Source organism: Nycticebus coucang, chromosome 17, assembly GCF_027406575.1.
Source record: "Nycticebus coucang isolate mNycCou1 chromosome 17, mNycCou1.pri, whole genome shotgun sequence".
Taxonomy (NCBI): domain Eukaryota; kingdom Metazoa; phylum Chordata; class Mammalia; order Primates; family Lorisidae; genus Nycticebus; species Nycticebus coucang.
Genome location: NC_069796.1, coordinates 23099342 through 23120560, shown reverse-complemented (window position 1 = coordinate 23120560; position 21219 = coordinate 23099342). Strand labels below are relative to the sequence as shown.

Genomic DNA, 21219 nt, shown 5'->3' with positions numbered 1-21219 from the left:
GGCCTAACCTATACCTGTTTCCTTGACAAATGGAACCCTGATTCTTAACATTTACAACAAGCTGGAGTCCTGGAGCCTGTGCAAAGTTCACTCGCTCTGTTCTCATTTAGGGCCCCGGGTGCGTTGCTTGCCCTCCTGTTAGGTCCATTGGCGCTGTGCCATCTCATGGGACAGTAGAGGGTGCTGTGGCTGCCTGCCAGCCTCAGCACTTTTCCATTTTGGGAAGTGCAGATAGTAGCTGCCCCAGGGTGTAGCCCCCACCTCTCAGCCATCAGTAGCCCATTTTGAGCCCTGTGATGAGATGAAGGGAGCAGAGCAAGAGGCCTGCGGTGAGTTCAGACGAAGCTCACTCTGTAATGTGATTCCTGGGGGATGGGGGGGGGGTTCCCCTTTGCTTGACAACATGATGTCCCCAGAAGCCCCCTGTCCCTCAGTGTTGCTGCATCTGATGTTTTTTCTTCTCAGCACACTAAATGTGGCACTAAGCGAGTTGTGTTTTAGCAATATGACCATTGCAACAGGCAGTCTGGTGGTTCATTCTCTTCAATTACTTTATATGCTCTGAATTTGAGACATTCAGGTTTAGCAGCCTTGTTAATTGGACTGAGAAGTTTTGGGTTGATTAAATCAATTGGTTAAATGATGGATTAAATGAATTGATTCCTGTGTCGCCTACCACAGGACTTAGGGTATTGCTCAGGGCACTGGCTCCTTCTTTACTGAGACCTCAAGGAAGCCTTGTCTGGATCCCTCTCTTCTCCAGAGCAGTGTCAGTGGCTCCCAGCTGTGCGATGGGCCTTAGAAAAACCTTACGCTCACTGGAAAAGCACGGAGAGCTGGGCACTTGGTGTCCTGGCTGCCCCCACTGCAGGTGCTGGTGTGTGGAGGCAAAGGAAGAGAAGAAAGTTAGAGACCCAGGGCGGTGCCTGTGGCTCAGTCGGTAAGGCGCCGGCCCCATATGCCAAGGGTGGCGGGTTCAAACCCAGCCCTGGCCAAACTGCAACAAAAAAATAGCCGGGCGTTGTGGCGGGCGCCTGTAGTCCCAGCTGCTCGGGAGGCTGAGGCAAGAGAATCGCGTAAGCCCAAGAATTAGAGGTTGCTGTGAGCCGTGGCCACGGCACTCTACCGGAGGGCGGTACAGTGAGACTCTGTCTCTACAAAAAAAAACAAAACAAAACAAACAAAAAAAAAAATTAAAAAAAAAAAAAAGAAAGTTAGAGACCCAAATGTGGTTTGAGCTCTTTTCTAGTTAGTCTTGGGACCAGCCATTTAGCCTCTCCAGGCCTCAGTTTCTTCCTCAATAAAGAGAAAATGTGGAATAAATGATCTCCAAGATACTTTTGTGCTTGAAAATTACACGATTTTTTTGTTTATGTATTTTATGGGAATTCAACACATTATGATGAAGCTTATTGTGTGAACAACACCTAGTCACATATATACAGCATCCTAACAAAGCAGGGCGAGGAGCAGACCTGCTTGCGTTGAGGACAGAATTATTCTGCTCACTCTCTTCTCTCTGGGTCTTCCACACAAGGGAGTCTTGGGCCATGGTCACGGACTGGAGCCAGACCCCTGAGTTCCATCTCCCAGCTCCACAGCTTATAGTCCGTGTGACCTTGGATAGTTACTTACTGCCTTCTTTGTGCCTCAGTCTAAGTAAAAGGGACATGCAGTAATGCAGTACACCCTGGCTGGGTGGTTAGGAGGATTAAGAGAGTTAATATTTGTGAGCCATTCTAAATAGTGCCCGACACATAGTCAACACTATATATGTACTTGTTAAAATAAACAAAAAATACAGTTCTTTGTGGGTGTTTGTTTGTTTGTTTTGAGTATTTTTTTATTTTTTCAAATTAATATGTGGGTACAATTTTGGGGTTGCATTGTTCTCACTTCCAAGGCAAAGTTCCATTTGTAGAAGAGCCCCTCACCCTGGGGCCGTGTTATACACCCTCACAATGTGCACATTAGGTGAGGTCCCGCCTCACGCCCTCCCTCCTTCTGCAAAATGTCCTCCCCACTCCCGCTTCCCTCTACCCCCAAACTGGACTATATTAGTGTTTTATTGTTCTCATGAGCATATAATTGTTTATATATTGATTTCATACTAGTATGGAGTGCATTGGATGTTTATTTTTCCATTCTTGCAATACTTTACTAAAAAGAATGTATTTCAACTCCATCCAGGTAAAGGTAAAACATGTAAAGTCTCCATCTTTTTTAATGGCTGAATAATATTCCATGGTATACATATACCACAGTTGGTCGATCCATTCATGGGGTGATGGGCACTTAGGTTGGGCATGACTTGGCAATTATGAATTGAGCCGCAGTAAACATTCTAGTGCACGTGGTTTTGTGGTAAAATGATTTTTGTTCTTCTGGGTAGATACCTAGTAATGGGATCGCAGGGTCAAATGGAAGGTCTACTTTTAGATCTTTAAGGATTCTCCACAGTTCCTAGTATTTTAACATTTGTTCCCAGCAGAGATGGGCATTTTTCATTAGCCTGCCCTCGTGTTCTCTATAATTTAGGAGTTTAACAAAGAAGACCCTTGTTCCTGCAGATCTAATTAAGAGTTTTTAACAGTGATGTTAGCATACCCATGTATGTTCTTCCCGTGAAGATGACCATGAGAGGAAGCGGAGTGAATGCAGTGTAGGGACTATCGGGAGTGATCCCTCTGTCCACAGGAGTCCCATGTCCCTTGTTGTCAGAAGCAGCTTTCCTCTGGGATCAGATAGAGTGTAAAGTGCAGGAGAAGGCGTAATTGGGAACAGCGCTTTATGTATAAATACTTTGTAAAGGATATTCATTGCTCCCTCTATCCTTCCTGCCTCCCAAGTTCCAAATTCATACCAATAAATTTCTTTCCTTTTCTCATGTTAAGTGACTGGGCTTGTGAATTTAGTCTAAGCAGACATTAACTTGAAGGGAGCTGATCCTAAATACTTCACCTGCTCTGGGATCAAGCAGTTCATTTTCACTTTGAATTGAATTTTAATTTATATTAATAGTTGAAAATTTATGTCTCTGTAATCTTCTGCTCCAGAGGACACGTTCCGCATCTGTGTTGATCATATTGACTCCTATGCTGATTACAAGCATTTACATTATTACTATTATGGTCCTTTTTTTTTTTTTAGAATGACAATTTTTATTAAAATTCCTTTTTAGGATTTTCTGTTCTACTTTGTGGAATATATGCCTGCATACTGAGATCTCGACATATTTACCAAGCTTCTATTTTAAAATACGACTTAACATAAAATTAGGCTAATTTAATTAACTGGGATTAAGCATGAGAGGCCACAAATTGTTCAACAGATTAAACACACTTGCACGCACATACATACCCAACAGAGCAAACCCAATTTGTATTTTGATCATTTGCGTTGTGACAAGACTAGTCAAATGGAGTTACCAATCTTTTGGTATCTTACTACATTAGGAAGGCAAAAATATTGAAGTTGTTTCCTTCCCATGTCCTTTCCTTGTATTAGGAGCCAGATGACTCCTAGTAGCCTAGAGATCAGTTTTTTGTTTTTGTTTTTGTTGTTGTTATTGTTGTTTGGTTTTTTTTTTTTGCAGTCTTTGGCCAGGGCTGGGTTTGAACTCATCACCTCCAGCATATGGGGCCGGCGCCCTACTCCTTTGAGCCACAGGCACTGCCTGAGCAAGACATTTTAAAAGAAACTACTGTATTTGTGTCATTTGGAGAGGGTGAGATATCCGAAAGCATGTAGGGAAAGAAAAGTATCTTTCTTCTTTCCAGTTGTTTGGTACCAAGAAGTTCCCTGTTAGAAGCCATGGGCCACCTGTTGAGGACTGGCACTGCAAATGCCTACGGCAGTAGCCAGTAGCAATAGCATCTAACCCAAAAGCAGGTGAAAGGGCTTGTGCCAAGTAGGGTCGCAGCAGGAAAACGTCACCTGAGTTTTCCACTATTGACAGTCATGAATGTGTATCCTGGGATTTGCATTGCCACACAATAAGTTAAATACTCTTCTATCTCTTTGTAATCAATTTCTGGTGATAATACATGCAGATTGAAAACTATGGCCTTCAGATTTACGTTCAGTGAATAAAATTTACGTTCCCTGAAAGGCAAAGAAGGCTGTCATTTCATGCTGCCTAGCCTTCATTGTCTGTTTCCCTTTGGTACACACATGCAACCGAGTACACCAAAGCGTACATGCCCATTATGGAAAAATAGCTTTCTGCTCTGTCAACTTTGTTTTATAAAAGCTCTGTTTTCTTTATTGCCTTTATCTATTACATCTGTAAAATTTATTTAAGCAATGACAAATCTCTCTTTGGGGCCCACAGTCTGGGAGAATAACCACTGGCAGGCCATTGGGAAGAGATTTGTTGGATATGACTGTTCATTAAATTGCAAGGAGCAGTGGGAGAGGCCAGCAGTCTGGATCTGCTATGGCTGGGCAGGTGATGGTGTGTGTTTAGCGCTTCTGTGTCAGGTGAGCAACAAATGTACCTCATCAATTGCTTTTATAATAGCTCAATAGAAGTGGGTGGCTATTGAAATCCCAGAGGCAGTTTCCTGATTTCTTTAACTTGTAAGATTACTAATTCCACAACAATTTCTAATGAGAAAAAGATACATAAAACCAAATCGTTTACACCTATATCATTTTCAGATTATTTAGAAAATGGAAAGAATCAACTGAAGTGGGCTTCATCACTTAGGAGGTGTCAGAATTAGCTGATGAACACTTCAGCTTAATGGTTTTCACTTTTATATTTCGATTTGGGTACATAATTATAATACAGGAGTCCTTCTGTACTTTTATTCATGTTGACATTACATGTGATTGAAGAATGACAGTTCAGTGAATTAAGTTTATAACCATTGGTGTACCAATATTTAACAACTGGCTCAGGGGTGAAAGTTACAGGGGGAGAACCCTGATTTGCTGTGATTGCAAATCAGTCTTTTCTGTGGTGTACTTATTACCACCAAGGTCAAATTCAAGCTTCCAATGGGTTGTCCCTAAACATGGAACCGGGAAGAGGCCAGTGTTGTCAGCAGCACATGCCTCAGGCACACCACTGGTCCTCACGGGACACCTGACTTACCCTCGAGGGACCCCCATCCATGCCCGCACAATTCCCTAGTGAAATTGTGTGTTTATGTAAATTTCCATAATGCATTTAGGAACCTGGTCTTGGAAATCAGACTGCCTGTGTGCCAAATCTCAGACTTTCTTACCTGGGGCAATTCAGCCAGTTAAGCTTTATAAGAGTTAATTTGCTCATCAGTAAAATAACAATAATAGGAGGACCCAAGACATAGGCGCTGAGGAACAAATGAGATAATCTGTGTATAAACACTTTTTCTTGTGACCTGCACATAGCTAAGCACTCAATCAATGTGCCATACATTTATTTTCTGTCTCTGCCCCCCGGGGACAGTAACACAAATGTTAACTACCTGGTGTGTAAAATAATTTTATTAGTTTTGAATGGCCCTCTTTGAAGCTTTTGAGGAAGCCCCGAATTCAGCTTTACCACGAGTCACTGAGAAAAATCTTGATTTTAGTTTGTAGGTTTAAAAATATTTTAACAATTCTGATTTTGCAGCTTCTATCTTTATTAATTCAAGACTTAAAATTTGTAGTCTGTCCTTATATAGCAGCTGCTTGAATATTTCAGCTGATTTCTTTCTGAATTATTTTCTAACTTATTTCTTAGCTATAAGAAATAGGACTGCTACTGAACAGAAACAGCCTATTCAGTTTTGTTTTGAATACTTCACAAAATATTTTTTGGCCCTGGTAGCCCACTGTATTTATGAGTTTAACATACTATGTTGGTACATTCGTGGTTGTTAGAAATTAAGGATTAAAAAAAATTGGGGGAGGGGAAGAAAATGGAATTTTTTTTCCCCTCTAATTTTAAGCTACAGATACAAGAGCACAATTTAAAGGGAAAAGGTTAATTGCAAATTTTAGTTTTTCTTGATCTAATTCTCTCTAATGTTAAAGTTAGACTGAATAGCACTAGAAAACATAATTCCCTGTACAGAGAGATTTGGCAAGACAGACAGGATTGCTCTCCTTAACCAACCCCTTTTCGGAAAGCTTATTAAATTTAATATTATTTTCACGTTTCTTGGAGTCAATACATTATCAAGCACACAAGTGGAGCAGAATTTAAAATGCTTTTGTAGGGCAGCGCCTGTGGCTAAGTGAGTAGGGCGTCAGCCCCATATACCGAGGGTGGCAGGTTCGAACCTGACCCTGGCAAACCGCAACAACAACAACAAAAAATAGCTGGGTGTTGTGGCAGGCACCTATATTCCCAGCTACTCAGGAGGCTGAGGCAAGAGAATCGCCTAAGCCCAGGAGCTGGAGGTTGTTGTGAATTGTGACGCCACGACACTCTACCGAGGGCGACTATGAGACTCTGTCTCTAAAACAAAAAATAAAATAAAATAAAATAAAATGCTTTTGTACTCATTGGTTTGGGAAATGGTACACTAATTCACATATAGTAACTCATATACTGGGATGTATTAAGTAAAGTAACTTAATATCTTGGCTAAATATCCGAAGGCTTTTTCTCATTCAAAAGCTAAATAAAAACTTGAGGCACTTGGTTTTTAGTGCTTTTCTCCTGTACCTAAGAAATTTGATTTCTAGAATATCAACATGTTCTGTCTCCCTGGAGGTATTCAGATTTTAGCCTGTCGTTTTCCACTTTCAGTAAGACAAGACTCTTGGTGGGGAGGAAGTGATGCTGGCTGTGTGTCTGCCCTGGTCTGAGCCCCGGTGCAGTGGGAAACAGACCTGGATTGTCTGGTGTCCACTGTACGGTCCACTGGGCCACAGCCTCCCCCAGTTCCCCTGCCTCGAGAGGCCTACTTGGGTAAGAAGAGAGAATGGTCCGCCTGTTCTATCTTTCAAAGAAAACCAGAAAGCCTTTAGACCAAGAATTCTGCAGCCCCTTTTGAGTGCTGAATTCTTCCAGTGAAATATGAGCAGAATCTTAGACTCTTCACCCTTTGGCCTTCCAGTCTGTTGCTGGTTGCTCACAAATATATTATAGCTACCAATTTCAGCTAAAAAGTTTCTTTAGTTATTTTAAGCAAAGACATTTGAGGGAAATAATAGGTTTCCACTTAATTCCTTCATTTCCTGCCCCATGTACTAATCCCCACAGATATTTGCCATGAAGAAATGTTTGTATTGCTCCCGTGCCAACCCCCAAGTGCTTGCATTGTCCAGCCAAACACTCCATGTTTGCATTGGTATTAGATTCAGGGACGATGGTGGTTACAAATCAAATTTTTGTCCAAAATATGTGTATGTAAGCGTGTGTGTGTCTGTTTAAGTCTTGTGAGAATTACAAGGCAACCTGGAAAGATGTTGAAATGTTTGGTGTATCACACACACCCTGATGCTGAGCAGCAATTAACAGTGCATTACTTTCTAGAAAAGACTTGGAGTCGGCTGCCCTGCAGGTCAGAGTCAATGAAGACTGAGTTACTAACAATAGCCTTTCTCCTGCTGAAGCCTTGGACTTAACCCTAACTTCATCAGACCGGAGGAGGAGAGAATAATGCGAACAAAAGGCGTCTTGGAGGTTGACTTGGGCCTAATGCAGGGAGACGGTAAAAGCTGTCAGAGAGCTTGATTGATCGGCCTGCACTCCTCAGTCCCCAGAGCAGAGCACTAATGTTCCTGCCTCTTCTGAGAGGGCTGATGTGCCACCTGGGGTCAGAACTTATCAGCCTGTGAGGCTAATGTTTCAGACGAGGCCAAAGTGCAGTCAATAATTTATACTGAAATTTTTGCTTAGATTCGCAAGGAAGCGGGTTTTGACATGAATTCCTCAGTCTGTCTCAGAAAGAAATCTGAGCCAACTTCAAATCTTCTCCGTTGTACATATTAATAATACTTAAGACAAACTTTAATTGAAGAACACAATTAAAGTCATGAATTATTTATTTAGCAGTTAACATGTGGAGCCCACATTTCAGGAGTTCCAGAATCACCGGTGAAATGGGAAAAGGAAACACCAGCAGTTTTGAATTTATTAAAAAACAAAATCACCTCTAGAATATAAGAACCAGGTCAGGTTAAACGCTAAGGTGACTGTGGGAACTGTGAAGTGCCACTGGGGATCACCCATTTACAGGCTCTGAAATTGAGGTTCATAGTACTGACCCCAGGGAGAGAGATGTTAGGTGATTATCAGGACCTCAAAGAGTCACAGATATCAGAGAAGAATTAGATTTCAGTTAGATGTCTTGAACATGACATCTGGTTCGGTTCACAGAGGATGGTACCCAAACGTTAGCGTGCACTGCTGTGTGTGACCGTGTGCACATACAGAATGTCTCTGTGTCCGGGTGAACGGGCATATTTACACATAGAGTCTATGGAAATAGACAGTAAGCGGTGACACCCAGCCCGGCTGGTCAATCAATACCAGCTAAGTTTTGTTCTGCTCCAGCAAAATGACGACTTTGCTCCAGTAAGTGCTAACAAAGGCCCTTTTACCTTCCCTCTGCTCGGGAGAGCACTATTAGTCACACTTCATTAGGCTTGTTTACAGAAAAGAGCTGGTCTCTAAGCACGTTATTGAAATACTTGTAACTCTGTTGGGCTTTTTTTCTTTGCTGAAAGATAAGAACTTTGGAATGTGGAATGGGGGAGGGTGGGAAGGCAGCCTCTAACCATTGTCAAGAAAACTGGCCCGTCCAGATGGAAATTGGAAAGATGGGTTCACATTTAACCTGCTCTGTCTCTCTCCGTCTCCAGAGCCTGGCTGCAGTGTCCCATTCTTGTTGTCACAGTGCTGGGCATCTTTAATTTCGCCTCTTTTACCTTAGATGTCAGGCATTCAGTTAGCTCTTTCTGAAAACTTGAAATGAGGTTTCCTTACTCTGAAATTGTCCAAAGAGGAGGCTTCAGTGATTTAAAGCTCCATTGACTTTACTGCTGAGTGGTCAGAGGAGGAAGTGTTTGCTTGAAACAACGAATGTGTTAGAATCCTCCGATTCATGTTAGGAAAGATAACTTTATCCAGGCTGAGATTGATGTTGGGTAGAGAAAAAATAAGAGTCCTTCAGGTTGGAATTTGCAACCCTTAGGATTCTAAGAGACAGAGATGCCACACTACAGGAAGCCTGGTCACCAGGAATGTGGGTGATCAGTGCCTGTCCCATTGCTGTGGTGCTTCACCTGGAAGGACTGCAGGATACTTTGCTGGGGGGCTGACCTGCTGAGGGTGGAATTCGTAGCATCTCCCTCGTCTCCAGCTTGTGACCCTGGTGACACAGAGGAGAGAGTGAGACGTGAGGAGGCCATGGTACCTGGGCTGAGTTTGCCAGCCAGTGTCCGTGAAGTCACATCTTACTTAATGTTCATCTTATCCATACCGTTGTATAGGGAAAGTAACAGAGGCTGAGGTTTAGGTCAGCTCGAGAAGCAACAGACACAAAGCGGGCTGTGAACCGGGGGGGCTGACTCCAAAGCCATGTTTTCGGGTGCTTAATGTGCTCCCTTCAGTCACTGCACTTCATTCCTTTTTCTCCCTAGCCCTCGACACCGACTACAGACTAGATTGGATTCAAGTTCATTCCTTCAGTTTTCCCTGTTTCACCCTGAATCTGAGCCCTATTCTGTGGCTTCACCGCCAGGGGTGTGTAAACTGCCTCCCACACTGCCGGGAGGGCTGGGCCACCTGCAGGAGAGCACCTGGGAGGCTCACCTGGGACAGGAGCCCCATTCACCTCTTGCCTTCAGTTGTGAGAGCACTGAGTCTAATTTCTCTGACATCGGCCTTCCTCATTTCCTTTCTAGATTTGCCAAGGTGGTGACTCTTTGGTGACAAACAAAATGGACCCCTTTGAGTGCCAAGTGCATGCAGATCCACCCATCTACACACACACACACACACAGAGTTGAGAGGCAGTTCCCCTGTTTTTCAGCTGCTGTTTAAATTGCTATTTTAAATTTCAGTAAGTGGAATAATAACAGAGTGATCATCTCCAGTAAATGTTGTTGGCTTTTGTAAAGCATGGCTTATTCAGAGGTTTTATGATTTACGGAGGACACAGCTGGTGGCCAGCAGAGCTGTAAGAATGTGTGTTCTCCTGGGCCCGGTAGAGCTAGAGATGAAAAGGGCCCAGAGCTGGCACAAAAGCAAATAAGCGCTCTGACTTTAAATAAAGCATCATAATTTATAGGAAGACTGGTTCTTCAGTCCCAGCGAGATACGTGGATCAGTAGCAGCTTTTTGATGTGGAGCATAATTGTCAATTGGTTCCCACTGTCTCCTTGTATCTCAAGGACTGGGGAATGGTAAGAAATTACTTTAAGACACAGCCCTATAATCCATAGTTGCATGACAGCATATTTTCACAAGCAGTTCAGCAGCGTTTGAACTTGAAACTCTGCTAATCATGCACAACCTAGGCTGGTGCTGATCTCCAAGAGGGTGGGGGTTTGTGAGGAAGACCAGTGTCTCCGCGCTCCCTTCTTGCCCACTCTCCTTCCCAGGCGTGGGAGATTTTTCATTCTTACATTTTATTTCCTTTACACCTTTCAGTCTCATTCATCTCAGTAATGACTTTGCCTTCCCACCTCTCCTCCCTCTCCTACTCTTGCCACTGGGGAAGGGACTGGGCCACAAACAGACCGTCTGACACAGAAACAGGGAAGTGGCTGATAGCTGTTAAAGATCCTCTCAAATTCAGAGTGTTTTACACCCTTCTTCTGTAGGAGAGGCCTCTCTTTTCGTGGGGGAGTGGTGTGGGGGGGGGGATTTTTGCATTAAGGATATAATTTGTTTTTGTGAGGTTTTGTTCTTCTTTACTTGTTTTTCCAGTTCAAGTAATGGCATGGTGGAGAGGTTGGGCATAGGAGTTCTTATCTAAAAAGATCCTGTAATTAATATTAAGGGCAGGAAACAAGAAGGACTGATGATTTGAAAGGCTGCATTCCTTGAGCTGCTTATCTGCAGTGACACAGGAGTGTGACAGTGGGAGTCAGTGCAGGCTGCTGCTTGGTTTTCACTCGGGGAGACCCTGGCCACGTGCTGTGTGCCAGGGCCAGTGGGCACAGCTGTCTCCTAAAATACCTCTTTAAAGAAAGGAGTGACTGTTAGAAGGTGATACTATAAGAACTATGTCTTTATTATAGTTTGTGGTAGGCCTAGTTATAAAGTGTCGATAAATATTTATAAAGTACCTTTTCCAAATGTTCAAACACTTTTATTTAAAGGGGAAGAAGAAATCTCCCAACAAGCTGATAATAAAATCTTGTGAGAGTGGAGGTGGAGTGGGGGTGGGGGGAGGGTGGGGGAGGGTCAGTTCTGTCACAGTCCGTATTGAACCCGCATCTTCCTATGAAGAAAGGGAGGAGGAAGGTAATGAGAAATCATTCTGCTGCTCCAATGAGGAAAGTGGGCATAATTTAAGAAAAGAGAGGGCACGAGGGACCCTTGTGCACTAGAAATCATCATCTGAACTCATCAGATTTCAGACAAACCAGTGGGTGCCTGACAAGGAACAGGAGGAAATTCAAGTTTAGAACTTGGCCACAGAAATCAGAGCGGTGCTGTTGCCTATTTCCTTGCCACCAGGCCTCGAAGGAGGCAGCTACTTACTGGAAAGTTTAATCACAGGCTTGCATGAAACGTCTTGATACAAATGTACAGGCTCGGTACTCTGCAGATGCACATACTCAGTTTATGCATTTGAATAGCTTCAAACGTGTATCTCAGAAGACTTTGCATTTTCTGTTTGATCCTGTCTCCCTGGCCCTTGCATCCTGCTGTGTATTGACTGAGCCTTGATGGACCACAGCCAGAAAACCATCCCCGTAGGGGTGCAGGAGGTGGCTTTTACTGCTGCCCAGTTAAGTGTCTCTGAAGCAAGCTCAGGAGACTGACTCTTCTGCACCTCCATCCTAACCTCCTCCTCTTGCCTCCCTCATCATGGTGACCTTAGATTTGTTCTTCTGACTGTCCCCAAGTAGCAATTCTGGGCACCTGGGCAAAAGCTATTAGAAAAACTGCCTAAGCAATTAGAAGTACATAGCATTTTGTGAATATTGCAGTATTTGTATATTTTTTGAAGCTAGCTTCAAGCCATCAAAGGACCATATTGCTTAGGATATTTCTGTCTGCCTAAGTTCAAAGGAAGGTTTTTGTTACTGACCATATTTAAAATTACATTCTAAAGATCTTTATGTGATTTTTTTTTTTAATGATGCTACCTAAAAATGTCTTTTGTTACACCTGTGACACTTTTTTTTTTTTTTTTTTTGTAGAGACAGAGTCTCACTTTATGGCCCTCAGTAGAGTGCCGTGGCCTCACACAGCTCACAGCAACCTCCAACTCCTGGGCTTAAGCAATTCTCTTGCCTCAGCCTCCCCAGTAGCTGGGACTACAGGCGCCCGCCACAACGCCTGGCTATTTTTTGGTTGCAGTTTGGCCGGGGCTGGGTTTGAACCCGCCACCCTCGGTATATGGGGCCGGCGCCCTACTGACTGAGCCACAGGCGCCGCCCAATGTGACACTTTTTAACTAGGAGAACTTGGTAGAACATAGGTCCTATTTATTTATTTAAAAGAAGTAAAGCATTTCTGTCTTTGGTCAACATTAAATGAAAGTTTTCTGTTAATACTTACTTGAACCTGGGAAATGCTTGGTCAGTGAAAATAGTGCCACCATCTACATATGGGGGCAGGCCTCTGTGTGTGTGTATGGGACAGCATTTTAGCATTTTGCCTTACAAAAGCCTTATTACTGCTTCCTCTTCTTACTCACAAGGCTCCTTAACAGGCCATTGTATTTTCTAGAAGTGGGAAAGGATAATGTTACTAGGGAAGCAAGAAAAGCAGCAGGAGCTTCTTTTAGCTGACCAGTCAACGGGATATTGACCACCTGTCTTCATGGAAAAGAAATGGATAGCAGTGAATAAGCGAGAGTCTAGTTTTCCAAGAAGCTCAATGATTTTCCCAAATCAATACAGCTCATCAGGCCGCAGAACAAAGGCTGCGGGGGAGGTGACAGTGATGGAAGTGGCTGTGTGTTCTTTTGTGTATTAAACCATAAGACCCAGGGGGAAACAAGGTTTCTTTAGCTCTGTGTGTGTGTGTGTGTGTGTGTGTGTGTTTAAGGCCTTATTCCATGCATTTAGGGGGGAAAATCCTTTCAGATTTTTTTAAGATCTCCATACATTGTATACTGATGATCAAATGTACCTTTGAAAGAGACAAGTACAGTCAACTAAGAAAGCCTACAATCCTTTAGAATATAGATTAGAACAGCATTTTACCATGGCTTTTTGCTTTGTGGTATTGGTTAAAATTTCATCTTTTTACTCCTTGTTTATGGGTTGGCTTTAGATAAACCAAAAAGAACATCTCAGTGCTCAAGATTAACCTCTGGCAAATAAAGAATCAGAACTATCCTCCCATAAACGAACCATCTTCCTCATGTCCTGAAAATAACACCAGCCCCTCATAGGAATGCTAAATTGTCATCTGAGAGGTTATAATTAACGTAGATAGGGTGATGCCAACATATGCCAGCCGCCGACAGGGAAGATCTATCAAAACTAGCAATTTTTAGACCTTCAGTCCTTTCATCTTTAAGCTCACTGTGCTTTCATAAAGCAGTACATTAACACCAGAGCTGCGTGTCTCTGAGGTTTATGACTGGGGTGGCGGCCCACTAGGGCATAAAGTGTTTCATTACACTTTCTTTTGTTAGTACTGCCCTATCTCCCAAGCTCCATTGCCATACACTATTTGTTCAGATAAAGTCCAATGTACAGGGTGACTAATCGCAGCACTGTGTTCCAGATGGTTTGATTATAGGATGTGGTTAAAGTGACTCTTCAAACATTCAGCCCAGCAGTAGGGCTCTTTAAAAAAAAAAACTATACTGCATTTTATGTTCATGTGACAACACTTACTTTCCTTGTCCTGGTTCGTCATGTATACTGAGCATAGGTAATGGGCAAGTCCCTGTCCTTTTTAGTCGGCGAGTATTTTACAGGCAACCTTAGTCGTAAATAGTAAATTTTCGCAAATAATTATAAACTCAACTTTGTCCTTTGAAGAAGGATCTTTCCGAAGGTTAAGAGCTCTGAAACTGGAACAATAAATAAGTGACAAGATTCACCTTTTTTTTTTTTTCTTTTTTGAAACAGAGTCTTACTCTGTTGCCCTGTGTAGAGTCTTGTGGCATCATCATAGCTCACAGCAATCTCAACCCTTGGGCTCAGGTGATCCTCTTGCCTCAGCCTCCCCAGTAGCTGGGACTACAGGCTTCTGCCATGACACCTAGCTAGTTTTTCTATTTTTAGTAGAAATGAGGTCTTGCTCTTACTCAGGTTGTCTTGAACAGCTTTTTCTTAAAGTACCAATATTGAATATGACAGAGTGGTAACAAAATATTGGGGAGGGTGTTCTAAACAAAGGAAAGGTAATAAATCACACCTTGTATAATCGTTACATTGTGTAAAAATGTAGGGTAATATGATATTTAAAGTATATGAACTTTATCCTGTACGCATGAAACTAGAGTATTATGGCATTTTTATTGTTACTAATGTTTCACTAGAAAAAAATACATAAAAGGAAAGAAATGTGTAAATTTTTTTAAAAAAAGGATTATGGCATAAATGGGTTACAATTTGGTGTTATTAGAATGAGGTTTCTGTTTTCTGCCTGAATGCACACCAAGTCCATCCAGATGTGGTAGCCTGAGTAAGAGTTTAAAAAAACTTTGTTTGATTCCAAATTCAGCATTCGCAATGCTTGGCAGAGACTTCTGTTCCAGGGATGAGGCATTTTAAAGACTCTGAAACAGTCTTTAAACTCTAATGCAAACAGAGTTATGCCTATCCACTGGGAAATCAGGCATTTACCCAGTTCTTGAGGAAACAGCTTCACAAATACCAGAAATAATAATTCATAAACCACACTTATAACATCTTGGGAGCAAAATCCCTTCACAGAGAATGTCTATCATCTATAAGCTAGCGGGAGATTATGCCTGTTGAGAAAGTGGTAATAGTGAGAAGTGACTGGGCAGGATTCTCTCTAGACTCTCTCTCATCACCCCCATGTACTTCGTTCCTGGGCGTTTGAACTCTCACTGTGAGCCGGGCCTGTGTGCCCAGGGGCTGTAGGTGTAAATGCTACTCCTATTTTTAAGGAGTGTCCTCTGATTGGGAGAGATGGGCTTATGGTGCCTAGGAGTAAAATCTTAAGGGGATCTTAGGGTAGGACAGACAGTCTCAACTAAGTCCAGACATGGTAAGAGTGTATTTAATGGTGCTCTCCCGACAGATTGAGTTGGGTGTCCCTGGTGGGAGGAGGTTCTTCTTGTCATTCAAGAGTCCCAGATGATGGAGGCTTCTCCACCTTCAACTGGTGATCTTCACAGTCATGGTAATTGTTTCCATTGTGGTAGCAAGGGAGCAGGGAGGAGACTGGAAGAACGTGCATGGGATATTCTTAGGGGCCAGGCCTGCAGGTGATGGAAATCAGATCACCCACTGTCCCTTTGTGAGACTCAGTCACATGGTCACATCGAATTGGCAGGGAGGCTGAGAAAGAGTCTAGCTGTGAACTCAGAAAGTGGGGAGGTGACACCAGCAAAAGAGTAGTGTGTACAGCATAGGGAGGACCCTAGAGAGAGAGCGGCCACTTTCTGGTGGTGTGCGTGCTCCGTGCATGATGGACGGGGGGATTCCTAGAAGTGAAATGCTTTGAATTTGTCTCCATTTGTTCCCCATTCATTCAGAACTTCAACTTCTTTGAAGGATTTAGACTAAGGCATCTTCAAAGTTTCTTTCAGGGGAATTAAAAATGTGACAGGTACAACAGTTCCAGCTTGTCTAGGCTGGAGGTGGGGAAGAGAGAGTGAGAAGAATGCCAACATGGTCGCCGTCCTTGCCTGGATGAACGAAAGGAAGTCACGTGGACAGGGTGGGTTGCTGTCAGAAGGCACAGCAGGACCAAGGAATGCAAAGACGGTTTTAGTCTAAGGAACAACTTTCTAACTAAGTGGCTGGAAAACAACTGGCAGAACAGAAGGGGTGCACGGGGAGGCCGAGTCCTGAGGGCTCTGCCCACCGTTGGCTCCTTATCTCCGAGTCTGTGTGTCCTTGGGGCTTTGGCCATCCTTGCCCTTAGTCCCATAGTAGCTGGCCAACCTTCAGGCTCCTACTGTAATCACTAACTTTCAGAAACTCCTTGTTACTAACTCAGATCCCCAACTTGAGTCCCTATTTGGTTGCCTCTGCCTCATGTGCCTGTCACTGTTTGGGTCAGATGAGGTCAGTGTTAGGATCACTAAAGCAGGAGTCTGGTAACCTCAAGCTGCCCTCTGAGCAGGGACTGTGAGCAGGGCAGGCTCTACGTACATCACATCTACTAAGCTCTAGTCGCCTCTAATGTGATGGCCAAAGGCCCCAGTCCCCAGACTTCTTGGCACCATGGACCAGTGTCATGAAAAACAATTTTTCCATAGATGAAGGGCAGCAGGTAAGAAGTGGCTGGTGGGATGGGACAGGAGGCAGAGCTCAGGTGGTGACGCCGTGAGCCCAGTTCCTCTGCAGCGTGCGGGTTGGGGACCTCAGGCGTAAGAGGCCTGCTCTATAAATACAGGTCAAATGCAAAACTATACTTCTACTTTTGCTTTAACAGGGAATATGTCTGTTCTGGATCGGGTGAACTTCCAAATAAAATGTGGTTGATCCCATAGCCCCAGATAGATACCTAGTGTGTATCCCTTCGATAAACAGATGGACTTGACTATCGAATAATAGGTAGAACATTGAGACTGGAACCCTTATATGAACGAGAATCCCAGGGCACTTTTGGTTTCCACAGGTACAGGTAAGAGGCTGAGATTATGTAAATGAAGACCTTGTTCTTATTAAATGTTCCGTAGGTAATATGCCTTGGGGGCAGGGTCACATTCTATGTCAGTGTCTGAGACAAAGTGTTTACAATTCGAAGAAGAAAACCATATGTGGTGAACACAGTCTCAAACCATCCATTGAACCCTTCAGCTGTATTCTTCATTAGTCATAAGCCCCAGATATTTTCAAGTATAAAATGTTGCAATGCAGAAAGACCATGTCCAGCCCATGGGTGGAAAGGGCAGGATAATAAACCTGGTAGAATACTTAAGATTATAAAAATGGAAAAGACTACACGGAGTGCCCTTAGCATCTGCCTCACAGGCTAGGTGTTTAAAGGACTAAATGTGCATCAAAAGAAAATATTCTTTTGGAATAAATGTATACTCATTTCCAATTTATATAAGATAGTGAGCAATGCACCTTTATGCCCAGATTTCTAAAATCCAAATTTGTACTTTCAAAGGACTGATTTTCATCTTGGACATTTACGTAGTATATTCTGTTTTATATGACTGTGGGTTACATAATGTCAAAGATGTTAAGATTTCAGCAAAGTTATCAACCTCTTCTCTTCCATGTCTTAGAGCTAACACACCACCTTTTACCCTTGGCCCTTCACAATAGGGTGTTGTCTCTAACATAGACGCTCTTGCAAAGAGACAATACGCTGGGTAGTTTAGATGGAAAACATTTCTTTTTTTTTTTTTTTTTTTTGTAGAGACAGAGTCTCACTGTACCGCCCTCCGGTAGAGTGCCGTGGTGTCACACGGCTCACAGCAACCTCTAACTCCTGGGCTTAAGCGATTCTCTTGCCTCAGCCTCCCGAGCAGCTGGGACTACAGGCGCCCGCCACAACGCCCGGCTATATTTTTGTTGCTGTTTGGCTGGGGCTGGGTTTGAACCTGCCACCCTCAGCATATGGGGCCGGCGCCCTACTCACTGAGCCACAGGCGCCGCCCTGGAAAACATTTCTTAAGCCTTCCTTCCAATGTAGAGCAGCAGATTTGGCTGTGTAAACATGTGGTGTGTATATTCGCATGTGAATTCTAGGCAGATTTAAATACTCTGTGGCATTGTGAAGCGGCTTGTACATATAAAGGAAGAGAGACAGAAGCACACGTATTTAATTAGCTCTGCTTGGTGGAGACTATTGAGAATATCTCTCTGGGAGTAAAGCAGTTTAAATACGGAGTGCTTCTGTAAAAAATATGGGTGACTTATTTAGGCTCTTTGAAATTGCAAATAGACTCTTCTTTCCAGGATTTTATTTTCTGCTAGTGCAAATAACAGCAGCATCGCTTGTGCCTAGGTAAGAGGTCTGCTTATGTGGCTCCTAGATTCTAGAGTAGCAGATGTGAATAGTTGTACATAGTGGGAGTTGCAACTGCAGTTCAGCCTTTGCGACAGCTTCAACCCGCAGCCGCAGATAGCCAGTGATTAATCGCTAGCTTTGGGCCCTTCCCCTCCCTCTGATCCTGCTTTGACCCTGCGAATTCGGTTCTGAATGGGCTGGCGCGCTGTGCGGTGGAAACAGCAGGGTTAGGCAGACCCGGCTTTCGTCGCGCGACCGGCCCTTGTCAGGGCGAACGAGCCCGTGTGCGCCGCGGGAGCCGAGCCGGCCGGCGCGCCAGGGGACCCGGGGGTCGCCTCCTTGGCCTCTGCCCGCGCGGCTCTCCCCCGCCGGGCTCCCGGGCTCCGGGCGGCCGCCCTGGGCCCAGCCAATCAGACGCGAGCGTTCGCAGCGGGCGCTGGCCAATCCGCAGCCCGCGTTTGCTGGAAACGCGAAACCCTTAGGGGAAAAGCAATAACAAAAGCCTTTCACTGCAGACAAATGTTAAGTGTCTGTGCAGACTTTTCCTGTTTTTAATTTTATTACTGCAAGAATGGAGGGTTTGTTGTTTCTTTCATGTTTCCTTTCAAGCAATTTTAATTATACATTTGTGCTACATCAGGGACTCCAGAACGCAGTGATCCAGCCTATTGCATCTAAAGCTAAAATGCAGTAACCTTCTGGCGATACAGATATAGCTCTGTACTGTAAATATAGCTGACATGCTAAAGAATTTTAAGCAGCTGCAAAGGTCTTTGACACCACACACAGGGCCCCAGAGAGCAGATGATGAGAAAACCAGCCCAGTCTTCCTCTTCCCCTCCTCTCCCACCCCTCCCCTTTCCTTAAGGGATGTGCTCATAAAGAATCCTTTCCTGCAATTGTTCTGTCTTGTGCAAATTTTGAACAAATGCCTAATTACCATTGATTTTCATCGCAATGTGACTTTTTATACTCAATGGTTAAAAAAAAAAAAATGTCCTGAGGGATTTACAGTGGAATCAGCGGTGATTTGAGGAAATGTTTGCTGTGCTTCATGCTTGCCCTCCCTTGCTAGCCTATTGCTACAATACTGAGTAGATTCAGCTGTTGCCTAAGTAATAGCAACATAGACCATTTAGGAAAGAATTTTGAAATCTCCTTTTGAGACTTTTTTTCCTATTGAGACTTTTGAAAGAAATTCTTCTTTCTCCGCTACTTGAGTCCCAGCCATTCAAATATTTTACCTGCTGTTTAAAGGTTCCCAAGGAAATGAGTCTTCCCTTGTGAAGTTTACCTTACCATAAAGGAGTTCAGCACAGGTTTTCTGGTAAAATTCAAAATGGCAGTGGTAATGCAAGAGAGCAAACCAGCTAGAAATAGACTGAGCAATGTCCTGTGGTGTTTCCAAGAAAGGCTGGGAAGAGGTGCAGAAAAGAAAACAAGACTCACTTCAGTATTTCATTTCCTTATTCTGATATTTTATGTATGTCACAAAATCTAGGTGCTATTAAAATATGCTTTAAAGGAGTGATTTTAAAAAAAAAATATATGGCACTTGTCCTCTAGAGAAATAAAAGGGATGTTATATTTTGTTGCTCTGTGACATTTGGTACACTAAGTGCACTTAAGTTTAGTAATTCACAGATGCCGCGCTAAATTAAATTGTCTGTGTGCAAAGCAGTTGGGAAAAGCAGAATGGCTTGCAGGAAACAAGTGTGTTGGTTTTGAGATTTCTCTTCTAATCCTCTGTGGCAAATGCTTACCAAAGTTGATTCTAAAGATAACCGCAAGAGCAAATCTATTGTGCACATTTATTTTCTTAAGAGGGCTATTTAAGGAGTCCTTAATATGAAACAAGACCAAACAGTGAAACAGATATCATAACAAGTCTGATTATTGTCTCACAAAGTCAAAGAGGGGAGGATTAGGAAAGAGAAATCATAGCTGATTGTCTGCTATCTGGATTCCGTCTAAGACCCTACTTTCCCTTCTATGCCTGTTTTATGCACCTGCATAATCTTTTTTCTTCATAAAAATCTTGATTATTTTACGTTGCTGAATTGGAAACAAAACCGATTGCTTTCAGTCACTTTCTGGTGTAAGCACTGGTAACTGGCGCTTAGTTTATGTTGGCTGCTTGCCAAACGAAAGCAATTATGTATAATAATAGAAAAATTAAGAGGTGAATGTTGCTGTTTTACAGCAGGACATGGCAAAAACCATTTCCTTCTGTCAGCAGTATCTTGATGACACTCTCACACACAGTCTCACCCTTTTGTACCCCATGCGCACGCGCACAAATGCACACACATACAAGCACACTCACATTATTTCCTGTGGGTTTTAACTGAGGTCACTGAAACCAGAAAGAGGAAGAATGCAAACCACAGCTTTTGAGAGCAAATTAGAATAGAACTTTGCTGGTAAAAAGTAATAATAATAAATGAACTGGAAAGAGAGTCATCAGTATTGACCATGATCCTTTTTCTTCCCCCACCCCCCCACAGGTGTCCTAGTGGTCAATGTCACGTGGAGGAACAAAACTTACGTGGGGACCCTACTGGACTGCACCAAGCACGACTGGGCGCCTCCCAGGTACAAATGGGTCCTTTTATCTCCCTCCTTTCTTTCTCTCCTTCCCCTGTCTTCTCTTTGCAAGGAAACTATAGAGAAAGATTAATAGTACATAAAAGTCTGCCTGTAATTGAAACCAGGCAAAAGAGAAATGATCGATTCAGGACTGAACACAGTAAAATGCAGATGCTTGATTTCTTTTCTATCAGATCTCTAGTCCCCACCCCTTCCCTGTCTCCTTTGTTTTCTTCTTTCCTCAAAATGGGAATTTGAGCTGTATAAGGAGCTAGCTACCTGAGCTGTTTTTCTTTAGTTTTCTGAGAAAGAATATGAGACCTCAGTAGCCTGTTCTTCTGCAGGTGTTGGAAATTGTCAGTGGAAGGATAGAGTGTCTTTTCCTTGGCTGGGCC

General features: G+C 43.3%; 1 protein-coding gene across 3 annotated transcripts in view; it reads left to right on the top strand.

The window, feature by feature from the left end:
• The window catches only part of ZNF608 (zinc finger protein 608), a 112570-nt gene that overhangs the window by 79499 nt on the left and 11852 nt on the right, over window positions 1–21219 (top strand). For all 3 annotated transcript variants that reach the window (XM_053567068.1, XM_053567066.1, XM_053567067.1), the window contains one exon: window positions 20743–20830. In XM_053567068.1, coding sequence (XP_053423043.1) covers window positions 20743–20830 — 88 coding nt within the window. The remainder of the gene's footprint in view (window positions 1–20742; window positions 20831–21219) is intronic.